We start from the raw sequence: 15,251 nt of genomic DNA on the forward strand, positions 1-15,251 counted from the left end.
CCTGGCTCAGAACAGGCTCTCAGTCTGTGTTAATGTTTCCCCCTTGCACGCATGGCAGCAGCAGAGCTTAAGGTGGCCCAGGAATAGAGGGACAGTGGCTCTGCTGGAAACCAGGCTAAAATGAGTAGGGGCCAAGAATCTCACCGAACTCCAGAGCCAGGCTTTCCTAAATCCCCAGGAGGTTAGGCACAATAGATTGATCTAGCATCCATTTCCATCTGTGTTCCAGGAAGACTTTGCCTGATAAATTATAAGCCAAGCTCATCTGTGACTAAGCTTTTTTAACCTTAGAGTAAGGGAGCCATCTTAACAAACACATAGGTCTCTGCCTTTGTGTTTTCTTGTTTTGGTTTGTTTTCTCTTTAACTTCTTAGTAAAGTTTCTTTTGTCCGGCTTTAACTTTTTCTTAAGTGAACCAAGGAAGGCACAATTGCAGGTGGGGTGGAAACACACACACACGCACGCACACACACACACACACACACACACGCACGCACGCATGCATGCGCTGAGAGTCCAAGAAATTGCTGAGGGCAGGGAAGTATCATTGAAGGATGTGTGGAAACACCTACTGGTGAACCGAGGCTACTCAGATGGGTGAAGTGTTAGCATGGACACAGCTGGGATGCTGCCTTTGTCCTGCCTCTGCATCCCCACAGAGACCTGCTTTTCCTCATCTCTCCATCTTCAGACAGTGGGAGTTTGGCAAAATCAGATATTTAGATAACCACAGAACAAAGCAGAATAGGATCAATACTGTAAAAAGGACAGAATTCTTAATTTCATGATACTTCCAGTTTTTAAATTTAGTTTGTTGCCTTCCTTAGCTTTTCTCTTTCTATGAAAAATTTGAAGTTTGTACTCTAAACACAACATTTAGCAGGTCCTTATTGAGTGTGAATTAAGTTATTATTTTTTTCATACTGATTTAGTTAACTTTTGAGCTGATAATTCTGTTTTACCATATAGAATATCTCAAATACAATAAAAAGCAAATATATGAAAGAGAATTACTTTGTTTTAAACAAGAATCTCTACCAGTAGTAGCGTTTGTGTGTGTGTATGTAGTAGTGTATAGGTAGTTTTATGAAGTTTAAGGAACATGCTGTCTTTGTCTTCTGATGATGTAATAAAATTAAATCTAAGCACTTTATATCTTTTTTTTTTTTTTTTGCGGTACGCGGGCCTCTCACTGTTGTGGCCTCTCCCGTGGTGGAGCACAGGCTCCGGACGCTCAGGCTCAGCAGCCACGGCTCACGGGCCCAGCCGCTCCGCGGCATGTGGGATCTTCCCAGACCGGGCCATGAACCCGTGTCCCCTGCATCTGCAGGCGGTCTCTCAACCACTGCGCCACCAGGGAAGCCCTAAGCACTTATATCTTGCTTCACTTTAAAAATATCTCAATCCAGGGACTTCCCTGGCAGTCCAGTGGTTAAGACTCCACGCTTCCAATGCAGGGGATGCAGGTTTGATCCCTGGTTGGGGAACTAAGACCCACGTGCCGTGTGGCGTGGCCAAAAAAAAAAAAATCTCAGTCTTTTTATATGATGAAAAGTGAAATATGGCTTTATGGTAATTTAATTGCAATTTTGATTCAACAGATATGAAAAAATGAGACATTTTAATGGAAAATAAAATATAATAATTGATAACTCTGTTGTTGTTTCTGTTTGGTGAGGTAATTTATTAGAGGCAGAAGGCCAAGGAGAAAAAGAAATAGCGCTTTTCTAAATGACTTCATTGTCTTGATTTAGTTGGCTTCTCTGAATCTTGTTCACCTTATATTTCATTACAGGCGCATTCCATCACCGAATCTGAACAATGTCCTACGTTTTTGTGAATGATTCTTCTCAGACTAATGTGCCCCTGCTACAAGCCTGTATTGATGGAGACTTTAACTACTCCAAGAGGCTTTTGGAAAGTGGCTTTGACCCAAATATTCGTGACAGCAGGGGCAGAACAGGCCTTCACCTCGCAGCAGCCCGAGGGAATGTAGACATCTGCCAGTTATTACATAAATTTGGTGCTGATCTCCTGGCCACAGATTATCAGGGAAACACAGCTCTTCATCTCTGTGGCCACGTGGATACTATTCAATTCTTAGTTTCCAATGGACTCAAAATTGATATTTGGTAAGTTCTGTGGTTTTTGAAGTCTTGTCACTTCTTCCCATTAGTCTGTCAACCAATGATCTAATCTTGGAGACCATTGATTTTGTTTCCTCACTGATTGAGCACAGCAACAAGTTCAGAAGGGTATTGAGGACAATGAGTAAGGGAACAAGAGGCTGACTTCTAGATTTATGCTGAAGCAGTGTATGTTTTTCTACGAAAATAGTGGCTAGGTTCTGCTACTAATTAATTGTGTATTGTAAGACAAGGGCACTTGTCAACAATCTATTACAGCCTGGGCACTGCACATACTGTGTTTAGCTCATTTAATCCTCAGAATGAATAACTCTTAAGGTAGGTATTCATTTTATAGATGAAATAATTGAGACAAGCATTCTGGGTTAAATGACTTAACAAAGGTCACACAGCTAGAATCTGAACCTAGTTCCACCTGATTCCAAAGCTTGTTTGCCTTCTATCGTGTAATATACCATGCTAGCTTCATAATCTCTCTGGGGCGCTCACAGTCCTTTTGATACTGAACAATTTGAAGAGGTAGTGGTTTTTTTGGTTTGTTTTAGTGATTCCGTCTCTTGAGTGGGAAAGATCAGGCCACTTTAAAAAGTGACCTTGACCTTTAAGCCACAGTTTCATGTTGCCCTAATTTATTGGTGCTATAGTGTCCCTAAATTTGAATAAGACAGTAAATGGTTCTGCTGCTACAGAACAAGATGTGGTGGAAATTAACTATAGGATTCAGTGTTACTTGGGCTCTCTCCTGTTGTTAAATAGCTAGGTGAACCAAAGCAGCTTATTTGATTGCTTTTGAGCGTGGGTGTTTTTTTTGTTGTTGTTTGTTTAATTCTTAGACATTTAAAAAAGATATACACCCTTCTCATGAAATATATAAATGTCAGATAGGATGAATCTAGAATTTTCCAATTAATTTCTAGGAAGATGCCCTCCTTTTCTTTTATTCGTTCTCATTTATCTACTCTTGCCTGTATATTTTTTTTTTCCTTTTTCTCTAAAAGGAAAAAAAAAAAAGATTAACTCAAAATTCAGGTTCCAACTCAACTGCTGGTTCTGCTCTGGGTTTTAATTTCGAGTTAATGGGACCCATGCCTTCCTCACTGAGATCTACACAAATGGCTACTAACAGTATAATATAACCTCTTTATTTTTATGAACTTTTTAGCAATCATCAAGGTGCTACACCCCTAGTCCTGGCAAAGCGCAGGGGAGTGAATAAAGATGTCATCCGATTGCTGGAATCTTTGGAAGAACAGGAGGTAAAAGGATTTAACAGAGGAACTCACTCAAAACTGGAGACTATGCAGACAGCTGAGAGTGAAAGGTACCTAAGATTTTTTTTTTAAGGGGCAAGTCACTTTAAGTGAATCTTTTATGACAACTTTTTGTCAGCTTTATATTTATTTGCTTTCAAGTAAAGTGCTTTGATACTTTCTTTGAACTTATATTAGTCCTTATGGCTCCAGATTACAATTGAAAAGCTATTAATGGAAAGTACTATGTGTCCACATGCACAGAATGTTCTGTTAGCCACTGGGCAGGGCAGCCTGCTGTATTGGTAGTACAAGTGAAAAGAGCTGAATAAGAGGGAGGGAAACAGGAGTCTGAGAATTTAAGTACAGATCACAAAAAGAATGGAATTTCGAAAAAGAAGGAGAAAGATAAGTCAGGACAAGAACTTGGACAGTATTAGAAAAGACCAAAATGCTACCTTTCAAAGGTAGGGAATTAAAGTGCTGAGGAAAAGTAAAACAGAAGGAGAGTAAGACAAGACTTAACACATACACAGTTCAGTGATGTGAAAGTGACTTTTACATGAGATGGAGCAAATGAAATTTGGGCTCCTGTAAGTTATTGAAGCTAAGATGTAGTGACTGACAGGGTCTCAAATATCTCATCATTTCTCTTCTAGAAGCAGTTTAGAACATAGTTCAGGGAGCTCTGGAAAGGTGACCAGTCATCTTTTCTCTGGCATCACGGGATCAACGGGTAAAGTCTCTAGGCCAGACTTAGTTGTACTAGCGTGTAGTTTGGTTGACCACCATGGAGTTTAAGCTTTCCAGGTATTACAGGGGAGGAAGGATGATGAGCTTTATAGTCTCCTCCCAAAATTTTCAGTGGACTAGGGCCCTCACTAGCTATTGACCCAGTAGAAGATTGACCAAGACTTGGAATTAGGAGCATATGGTCCACTTAGACTGTTGGGATCATTGTTTCTGTGAGTTCCAGATGAAATCCTCTGTTTTTCATAGTTCACCCTTAATTTGATTCTTCTGTGCCCGTGACTCCTTTCCTCCCTCTTTGTGGACTGCCTGGTGTACTCCTTGGGGACCATTAATTCTACTGTCAAGTTTAGGATTATTTTGTTTGTTACAAATACTTATTATTGTCCAAAGAAATTAAACAGTTTTACTTCTACAACAGTGCATGCTCCTTATGAGTTATCACTGAAGACTGGCAAGTACATAAAATAAGAAGCCAGAGGTGCATTGGCAAGCCCTTCTTTCACCTGTGTGCTCTGGATTGGCAGTCAGGATGCTATAAGCAATTCAATAACATTGAGTTATCTGTTTTTTGTTAAAGATCATGTTCCTGCAAAATAACTTAAAATTTATTTTCAAAACTACTTTAAGCTTCTTTACTGTGAAAAATGTCCGAGAATGTGCATTTTCTTGGTATATATTCAGAACTTTGCTTGGTATATTTTGTTAATAGCCAATTTCTTGGCATCTCTTTATTAGAAATATACTTTATTTTGCCTCAGTTGTGATTACTTATTAACTAAGAAGTGATTAGTAATTTGAGCAATGCAGTATGAAGTATTTATTCCTACTTCTTTCACGTACCTGCCATTGCACCTCAGCATGAGAATTTGCATTATTTACGGCATTATGTAAAGCCTGTTCTTTGAAAATTGAATTATTAGTACTTGTACTACCTAGTTGTCCTATCTTACTCCTGCCCTTCAGTGTCATGGTAGGAAGGTGTGCTTGAAGCTTAAATTAAAAAGCTTAAAGCAGCATCATTGGTTATTAGGGAAAATGCGGATCAAAACCACAGTGAAATACCACTTTATACCCAATAGGATGGCTACAATCAAAAAGATGGACAACAACAAGTACTGGCAATGATGTGAAAAAATTCGAGCCATCATACATTGCTGGTGGGAATGTGAAACAGCATAGCTGCTGTGGAAAACAGTCTGGCAGCTCCTCAAAAAGTTACACAGAGTTACCATACGACCCAACAATTCTACTTTTAGGTATACACCCAAGAAAATTGAAAACACACGTTCACACAAAAACTTGTACATGAATTTCATAGAAGCATTATTTATAATAACCAAAAGGTGGAAACCACCCAAAAGTCCATCGATGATGAGTGGATAAACAAACTGTCATCTATCCATCTAGTGAAACATTCCACCATAAAAAGGAATGTAATACTGATATGTGCTACAACACGGATGAGCTTTGAAAACATGCTACATGAGAGAAGCCAGGCACAAAAGGCCAAATATCATATGATTCCATTTATGTGAAGTGTCCATAATCAGCAAATAGAAAGTAGTGGTTGCCAAGAGCAGGGGAAGGGGCAGTGGGAAGTGGCTGCTGAAGGCACAGAGTTTATTATAGAGGCGACCAAAATGTTCTATAATTAGATAGTGGAGATGGTTCTACAACTTTGCGAATTTACTAAAAACCACTGAATCATGTACTTTAATTTTTTAAATTTTACTTGTTGCTGTGTGCAGACTTTCTCTAGTTGCAGCGAGCGGGGGCTACTCTTCATTGTGGCGCGCGGGCTTCTCATCGTAGTGGCTTTTCTTGTTGCGGAGCATGGGCTCGAGGCACACGGGCTTCAGTAGTTGCAGCATGCAGGCTCAGTAGTTGTGGCACGTGGGCCCTAGAGCAAGTGGGCTTCAGTAGTTGCAGCACATGGGCTCAGTAATCGTGGCGTGTGGGCTCTAGGGCGCACAGGCTTCAGTAGTTGTGACATGTGGGCTCAGAAGTTGTGGCTTGCGGGTTCTAGAGCACAGGCTCAGTAGTTGTGGCGCATGGGCTTAGTTGCTCTGCGGCATATGGGATTTTCCCAGACCAGTGATGGAACCTGTGTCCCCTGCATTGGCATGTAGATTCTTAACCACTGCACCACCAGGGAAGCCCCTGAATCACATACTTTAAAAAGATGACTTTTATAGTACATGAATTACATCAATTTAAAAAAAGTGAGGGAGGGACTTCCCTGGTGGCACAGTGGATAGGACTCCACACTTCCAGTGCAGGGGGCTTTGGGTTAAGGAACCAGATCCCACATGCATGCTGCAACTAAGAGTTTGCATGCCACAACTAAGGAGCCCACGTGCTGCAACTGTGGAGCTGGTGAGCTTCAACTAAGGAGCCTGCGAGCCACAACTAAGGAGCCCGCCTGCCACAACTAAGACCCTGTGCAACCAAATAAATAAATATTTTTTAAAAAATAGAAAAAGGGGCTTCCCTGGTGGCGCAGTGGTTGAGAGTCCACCTGCCAATGCAGGGGACGCGGGTTCGTGCCCCGGTCCGGGAAGGTCCCACATGCCGCGGAGCGGCTGGGCCCATGAGCCATGGCCGCTGGGCCTGCACGTCCGGAGCCTGTGCTCCGCAACAGGAGAGGCCACAGCAGCGAGAGGCCCGTGTACCACAAAAAATTTTTAAAAAATTTTTTTTAATTTAAAAATATTAAAAAGTGGGGGAAAAGCTTAAAGGGATTGGCTAGTACATGGCATTGTGGCATAGCTGTGTAATGATTAGCCTTTTCTAGAACAGGAGATAAAGCAAGATTTTGAATGTATTTAGTATTTTCCAGTCCCCTCATGATTCCCTGAAACATAGCATAACTTCTTAAGGGCCTATCAGTCAAGTTGATGAAAAACAGTTCCCCACACCCCCTTATATCCTAAGTTTAATTTAGTTCCTTTTTACTCTGTAGATATGGGATGACAGAGACAGTGTAGGTGACACATGTACAAAAAAGATTACACATGCACACACAGACCATCATGCTAGAATCAGGTATTTCCTAGACAGTAGAAAACATTTCATTGGATCAGGTTGCTATAGACAGTTCTGATTGGCAAAACTTCATGGGCTCCTAGAGAACGTGCAACTGAATTCTCATTTTACAGGTCCCTACCCCACCCGCCACTATCCAAAAGTAGAGTGTTCCTAGGAAACCTTTCCTTAAGCCGAGATGGCATAAAGCAATTGCCTTAGGACTCATCTTACTAATGGATGCACAAAATAAATCGAGATAAAGAACAGATGCTCACAGACACAGTTCAAAGATATTGCAGCTGGATGCTGAGATGCTGAGTGTAGTTCCTGGGGAAGGAGCTTGGTGGTGCCACTCTTGGTGCAAAATAAACATTGAACACTGTTTTTGCTTTTTGCCTTTTTTCGTGTAAAAGCAAAAATCCTCTTGGGATTACTTTCAGTTAGCAAATACTGGAAGTATTGTAGATGTTTCTTAAAAGTGAGGTGGCATAAAGCAAACTTTCAAACAATGGGGGATACCTGTATATCTAACACTTTTAAGTATGAGAGCATGTTGACTCAGACGTAGTCAATAAATTTCATGTAAGTCAAAATTAACCTCTCCTGAACTTCTTAAAGTTCTAATCTATTTTTGAACTTGCTTGAGTTTTCTTTAAATTTTTGTGTCGTTGTAGATTCCCATTGAAAATGTCTTCTCCTATTCAGAAGATAAATATAAAGAAAAGTTTGGATGTCAAACAGATTGGCACATTAAGAAATCACCTTCCCATGATTAGAGAAGACTCTAAATGCCAGTAAACGCTGAAGTGCCTTTGTTTAACAGTGTCAAGAAGTAAAATAAAGTTGTAGGTTACCCAAAAAAAAAAAAAAAAAAAAAACTGTCAATTTTGCATGATGAACCAGACTCTTAAGACATTGTTTTGTGCTGTTTCCATTGTTCTGCCCCAAGATGGTTGGAAGAATATGAAGAGAAGGAGTTTAGGAAGGATAATAACAGCGGTAGATAGTTGATACCTGTGATTATGGTCATTGTGGCTTTAATCTAATTGATACCCTGTTGTTGGTCCTGCATGTTGTGACATAATTGTGGGTGCTAATCCCTTAGAGCTTCAAATTCATCACTGTGCAGCCTTCCAAATACCAATGTCAGATATACTCTATTTGTAGTGGTCATATTTCTCGCTTATATAGTTACAAAAACCTGAATCAGTATTTTTATGGTATTTGTGCTACCTTATTTTCAACTAGACTCAGCCTTTATATAGAAGAGAAATAAACGTATTTTGTGTTATTGTACAAGATGGAACTAAACCCAGTAGGAGGAACCTATTAAGAGGAATTCCTAATGGCTAGCCCTGTCCAAGTGTACAACAGACTGAAGAGTAAGCATCCATTACTAGAGTATTACAGTTTAAAGAAGGAATTCCTTCATTGGTCAGATTATTGAACTAAATTAATAAAAATTCCCTTTTCGCTTTAAGATTCACATACTTTATATATAGAACAGTTTTTTAGACTTGCCCGTCTTTGCTTAATTCCATTAACATTAGTTCTCAAATTTTGAATCATTGTGTTGAATTCTAAATTTCAAATAACCAAAATGTCTTTTGCTTTAGTACCTGGTGGAAACAACTCATTTGACCTACTTCAAGACTTCTGCTTGGGACGTTTTTATTAGAAAAGGATTTTTAACTGACTCTTCTATATACTAAACCAAGAAACATAATCATTACTGTTTAGCAGTTTATAGTTAAAGTTAGATTGTCCAGATACCTGCACGTATATAAGTCAGTACACAAATGGGTGAGAATATATATATGTATATATATAAGTCAGTTTTCTTCTTGTAAATATTGTATTTTAAGGTTGGTCTTTTCTCAACAGTGCAGTTCCTGTGGTTTTATGTTTTTGAAATGTGTTGTTTCATGCCCTTTCTTTTCCCTTTGCTTCCTCACAGTGCCATGGAAAGCCATTCCCTCCTCAATCCCAACCTGCAGCAAGGTGAGGGGGTCCTGTCCAGCTTCCGAACCACGTGGCAGGAGTTTGTAGAGGATCTGGGCTTCTGGAGGGTGTTGCTCTTGATCTTTGTCATTGCTCTGCTGTCGCTTGGCATCGCCTACTATGTGAGTGGGGTGCTACCCTTCGTGGAAAACCAGCCTGAACTGGTGCATTAGAAGAGCCCATGGGAGAGGAGGCAGATGCCAGTATCCTGGCTTCCGTTGTTTGTTCTCTTGGTGCAAGGCAGTGAGGGCTGTACAGTTTTTCTTTTTGCAGTTTTACACATTGTAATCCTTGTAGAAGAACTAACTACATGCTGTAGTCAAGTGTACTGTCCTAAAGCTACCTCCAGCTCAGCATGACCTCTTAGGAAAGGCTCTGCATAGCCTTGTTTGATAAAAACATGGAAGTGACTAAAGAATGAGAGATAGAGGATGAGACTAGGAAATCCTTGCTACAGAAACCTTACCCTAACATAAGACCAACTAAAGTGAAGTGTTTGAAGCTTGTCTTATATGATTAGTTTTGGTTGGTAGTTTTGTTTTGTTTTTGTTTATTTTTGCAAGAGCTGCTTTTCTCTTTTTATTTACTTTCTCTGGGGAATATCGGGGGCAGGGGCTGGGGAGAATGAAGCATTCAGCTTAAAACTTGAAGTGCTTTTTTCAAATCTTGTAGAGCAAATCAGTATTTTTGGAATGCTTGGTTTGTTTTAATATTTTCAAGTCTAGTCACATACCAAACAGAACTTATGAAAATGAGCTGTATTTTCCTCAAAAATGCCTGATTTGATCTTATATTTATTTGTTTTTAGGATAATTTTGGGTTTTTTCTAAGCTGCTTTGCTTGTTGTTATCTGTGACGAATGAACTTGAGAAGTTCATTTTGTTCATTTGTCCATTTCCCCTAGTGTTTATTTCAGAGATGTTCTGTTCATCAAAAATGCAGTCAGAAAACTTTCTCTACTCAGTAGGTAGCAGGGGAAAATAATTCTGATGTTTAAATGTCACTGTAATCCTGTAGTACTATTATGGTGAAAAATTCAGTTCTATAAGCTAGCTGTGTTGTCACAATTGTATCATAGTTCATAATTTTTTCATTTTATGTGCAGTCCTGTTTAGAGGCCCTGTTAGAATCGTGGTGACAATCCCATACATGTTAGTTGTTCTCTGATGGCAAGAATGGATGGTGTATTTCTGAATTAACAGTGTTGAACACTATTGTACTAGGTATCATAAACTCCTTCTGAATGCTCATATTATGTAAATTGAAATATGGCCCCCAAACTGTATTGCACCTTTTAGCAGTTGTTTGAAGGCCTCTTTTGTTAATGATTCTGCTATGTTTAAGTCATATTCTTGGGTTATTAAAAAAGGATATGAAGACTTGAGAATTATTCATTGGGTGTAGTCAGAAAATTATAGTGAACATTTAGAACATAAGTCATCTAAGCTACCGCTAATTGAATTGTTGCTAGAATTAGAAATTATAATTTAAAGCAGAATTGGTATTTCTGTGATTCTTTTTGCTTCTTAATATTTTCTCTTTTGCATTTATATATCTAGGATTGAGGCATTTTTCTTTCCTGTGACTTTATCCTGTCTTAAAGAGCTGTTCTAAAATTCCTGATTTACCTGGCTGCCTCAGGATCAGCTCATAGCATCTTGCTTTTAGCTTAGATACAAACAAAATTAATCATACTTGGTGTAAATACAGCAAACCGTGGATGTTAGAATGGAGAACACTAGAACTCAAAATCAAAGTATATTCAGATTAAAAGCTTTGGAATTAGCTTTGCTTTTGTTTGTAACTCTAAACAGATGTGCAAAATTGGTTAACATGTATGTAAATATATTGCATTTTTTAAAGATTTATGTTTCCTTTTAAGTGCTGATTTCTTTGTATTCTATTCTCTGCATTCAGTATTCAGTAATACTACCAATAAACATATTTATAATCTCTTAATCACGATCTGTTTGCTTAGGTATCATTGTTTTTCTTTTAATTTAGGATTTTTTTAAATGGGTTCCAATTGGCTGTTCATAAAAACAAAGTTTTTTTTTTCAAACCTGATGTAATAGGTATATCACGTTTCACGTATGTTAGCCTTATAAATGTTCTGACACTAATTTGGGTGAATTGCTTTTGGATTTAAGCATGATAATAACTACCATGATTAAGCACCTACCAATTTTACAGGTCAGTTCACATGTCTCATCTCATTTCATCCTTATGTTCACCCCACCCCTGCTGTATTTCCCCATTTTATAAGATGAAGAAACTGATACTAGGAGGTTTAAGTAACTTGTCCAATATCAGACAGCTAGGACATAGTGGAATAGGGATTCCACATTCAGGCTCTATTCCCAATTATAAGTTTGCTTTTTCCTCCTGCCCTGCTGTCTCTTACGAGTCTGGCAGTGGAACCATGTAGAATCTTGCCTACTGCCGTCTCAGCAACACCTGTTACTAAAATTTTCACTCCTGTTTCTAAATACTTATCTTTTCCTCCTCCTATAATGCACCAGTTTTCCACATCCTCCCAGGATCACTGACCCTTCATATTGAAGCTCAAACCCTGGCATGTTCAGAAAGCCTAATGTACTTAAACATATCTGACTGCCCACTTCTCTACCTCTCATTCCTCATCACTTAACTGTACTCAGTAAACAGGTACAGTTGACCCTTGAACACTGCAGGGGTTACTAGGAAGTAGGGGCACTGACCACCGCACAGCTGAAAATCAGCGAGTAACTTGACAGGGGGCCCTTGGTATCTATGGTTCTGCATCTGCAGATTCAACCAACAGTTGATGATCTTGCAGTACTGCACTACATATCTTTTTTTAAGATTTATTTATTTATTATTTATTTATTTATTTATGGCTGCGGCTGGGTCTTAGTTGCGGCACCCGGGATCTTTGTTGAGGCGTGCAGGATCTTTCGTTGTGGCACACAGGCCCTTTGTTGTGCTGCGCGGGTTTCCTCTTCTCTAGTTGTGGCGCACAGGCTCCAGGGTGCGTGGGCTCTGTAGTTTGCAGCACGTGTGCTCTAGTCGAGGCACGGGCTCAGTAGTTGTGACTCATGGGCTTAGTTGCCCTGCGGCATGTGGGATCTTAGTTCCCCGACCAAGGATCAAACCCACATCCCCTGCATTGTAAGGCGGATTCTTTACCACTGGACCACCAGGGAAATCCCTGTACTACGTATTTAACAAAAAAAATCCAGGTGTAAGTGGACCCATGCATTTAAAACCCTTGTTCAAGGGTCAACTAAATTTTTTTTTTTTTTAAAGCCTGGTGGGATTTTTTTTTTTTTGTGGCTGTGTTGGGTCTTCGTTGCTGCATGCAGGCTTTCTCTAGTTGTGGTGAGCGGGGGCTGCTCTTCGTTGCGGTGCATGGGCTTCTCATTGTGGTGGCTTCTCGTTGCAGAGCACGGGCAGTAGACACGCAGGCTTCTGTAGTTGTGGCTCATGGGCTCTAGAGCGCAGACTCTGTAGTTGTGGCACACGGGCTTAGTTGCTCTGCGACATGTGGGATCTTCCCAGACCAGGGCTCTCACCCATGGCCCCTTTATTGGCAGGCGGATTCTTAACCACTGCGCCACCAGGGAAGTCCTCAACTGAATTTTTTTTTTTTGGTCTTTTTGATGATAAGTTTCATGAGAGCAGGGACTTCGTCTGTTTTTCCTTTCCTATTCACAGTGCACCCTGTAGAACTCTTTGAACACAAAGACTTCTTTTTATAATAACTGTATTTTTTCTTTTCAGATTTAAACGTGCTTTTCACACGTTTCCTCCAACAGGCTGCATCTGTGAATGTGCTGACCATTCTTCCGCAGTATGCCTGCCGCTGGATGGAAGGGCTAGAGTCTTGTACCCCTGGCTTCTTTATGTAAGAGCATGCAGGCTTTCCACTAGGATAGCCTGCCTCACATTTACCACAGGTTTTTTAAAAAAAAAGCATAGTTGCTCTATTTTTTACCACATGGTATTAGAAGTCCAGAAACAATAGTCACCTTTTGTTGTTGTTGTTGTTTTGTTTTAACCAGACCTCAGTCTTTGACGTGTGAAATTGTTTATGAATGTATCAAAGTGCTTTTGGTTGCAAGAAGCCAAAATCCAAATTCAAAGTGGCTCAAACCATAGGAAATATATTGACTTATGTAACTGGAAGCCCAGAGGTAGAGTAGACCCCAAGGGTGACATAATCCAAATCTAGCTCAGTTACCCTCTGCTTTTCACGCTGTCCTCCCGTTTGTTGGTTTCATCCTCCAGCTGGATCTGAGATGAGTCCAGAATTTTCAGGCCTGACATTCATTTGTGACCATGTAGAGAAGAAGAAAGAAACCATCTTTCCTCTGGTGTTCTCCTAGGAAGCTTTCCTGCAGAGTCCCCAGCCAACTTCCTCTTGGTTTCATTGGCCGACATTACATCGTGTACCCTATTCTCAAGCCAGCCAATGCCATGCACTGATTTACTAGGCCTAGCTTGATGGATCAGTCATGGGGGTGGGTGGGGTTGGTAGGATTAATATGATTGGCTTGGACCAATTGTTTTAGAAATGATGGGAGGTGCTGCTGGCAGTAAGTGGGCAGGGCCCGTAGATGTTTTATGTCTTATAGAACATGGGGCAGTTTTGCACAACAAAGAATCATTCCACATCCCACATGATTCTTGAATGTTCTGCTGGTCATTCATATGGGTGGGTGGTTTTGGTTTTTTTTTAAGTTTGTTATCCGAGCCTAAACCCTAACTCCATTTTACATTTTAAAGTATTTTTTCATACGGTTTTAATATACCCTGAATTTTCTAAGAATACAACCACAAGATAATTGAGGGGAGATTCTACTCTATTTTGTTCAAAGCTTGACCAGGAATTATACCTCTTCCAAGAAATCTTGTTATTGAAGGCGGTGTTACTGATGATAATTGAGTCCCCCATATAATTCTCTGTGAGGCCACTGATGACTTCATTGTTTCTTCTAGTGTAGCTGTGCCTGGGTGTTCACATATTGAAATGCACACTTTGTTATCAATTACTTTCCCTTTATTTTTCCTTTATATTACATGATTTGTATTAAATCATTTTATTTCAGCAGTTGTTACTCACTTTTATCTGGGATGTATGCTAGAGCTTCTTTCAGTCATCTTGGTATGCCTTTTCCTAGAAGTGTTATCTTGGAGGGTACACCAGGAAGAAGCATTTCTCAAAGTTAATAGAACACTGGGGAGAAGAAAAGAAGCCAGCATCTGGTTAAACCTTTTAAAATTGTTCAAGCTGAAACAATCCCAGCTGTGCTAGATGAAGTAGGACTTTGGGATCAGGCCCATTCCTTTGAGCTCTGAAGTCGATTCAAAACAGTTTTCTAGGGAGGATCTTGGCCTTGCTATGGGTACCTCCTTGGCTTCCCTCAAAGTGCAGATAGGCTGGCACTCTGCTCAGTCTCTCATGTGTTCATTCTGTTCATTTTACATCACAAACGGACAGCTCCACATAAGGCATAGGGGTCTATGCTCATTAGGCAACAGAGGTTTGGTCACGCTTCAGTTAGATGTCAAGGAATAATACAATCTGGAGTTCTTGTTGCCTAATACTCGTCAAAAACTTAGCTGATAGCCGTATTAAGAGAGTATTCCTTGGAAGCCCTTTTAGGTCAGCACTGTCCAAATGTTCTGCAGTGATGGAGATTTTCTGTTTCTGTGCTGTCTGGTGTGGTAGCCACTCATCACTGTGGCTACTCAAGTTAATTTAAATTAAATTCGAAATTCAGTTCTTCATTAGCACAGTTATCTGAGCCTGAAACCCAACTCCATTTTACATTTAACAAAACTAGCCCATTTCTAGTGTTCAGTAGTCACAAGAGGCTGTTGTATTGGACAGCATTTTTGCAGAAGCTTCTTTTGAGCAGCACTGTTCTCAAATCTACCTTGGGCTCGTCGGGTCGGGGTAGAGCTAGCTACGGAACTGTATTAAGGCAGTTTCCACCGCATTTGCTTTTACTGAGCTCTTTGTTATCAAGTGGTAACACTGTAACAGTGCTTATTAACTCACTTAATCCTCAGCAAATTGCTGTTGTAT

General features: G+C 40.0%; 1 protein-coding gene across 1 annotated transcript in view; it reads left to right on the top strand.

The window, feature by feature from the left end:
• Nucleotides 1–9,622, top strand: part of ANKRD46 (ankyrin repeat domain 46) — a 34,934-nt gene extending 25,312 nt beyond the window's left edge. Inside the window, exons 3-5 of the mRNA XM_007465737.1 lie at nucleotides 1,796–2,132; nucleotides 3,310–3,468; nucleotides 9,135–9,622. Coding sequence (XP_007465799.1) covers nucleotides 1,822–2,132; nucleotides 3,310–3,468; nucleotides 9,135–9,351 — 687 coding nt within the window. The 5' untranslated portion in view covers nucleotides 1,796–1,821 and the 3' untranslated portion in view covers nucleotides 9,352–9,622. The remainder of the gene's footprint in view (nucleotides 1–1,795; nucleotides 2,133–3,309; nucleotides 3,469–9,134) is intronic.
• Nucleotides 9,623–15,251: the final 5,629 nt, after the last annotated feature.

Source organism: Lipotes vexillifer, unplaced genomic scaffold (assembly GCF_000442215.2).
Source record: "Lipotes vexillifer unplaced genomic scaffold, Lipotes_vexillifer_v1.1 scaffold10, whole genome shotgun sequence".
Lineage (NCBI taxonomy): Eukaryota > Metazoa > Chordata > Mammalia > Artiodactyla > Lipotidae > Lipotes > Lipotes vexillifer.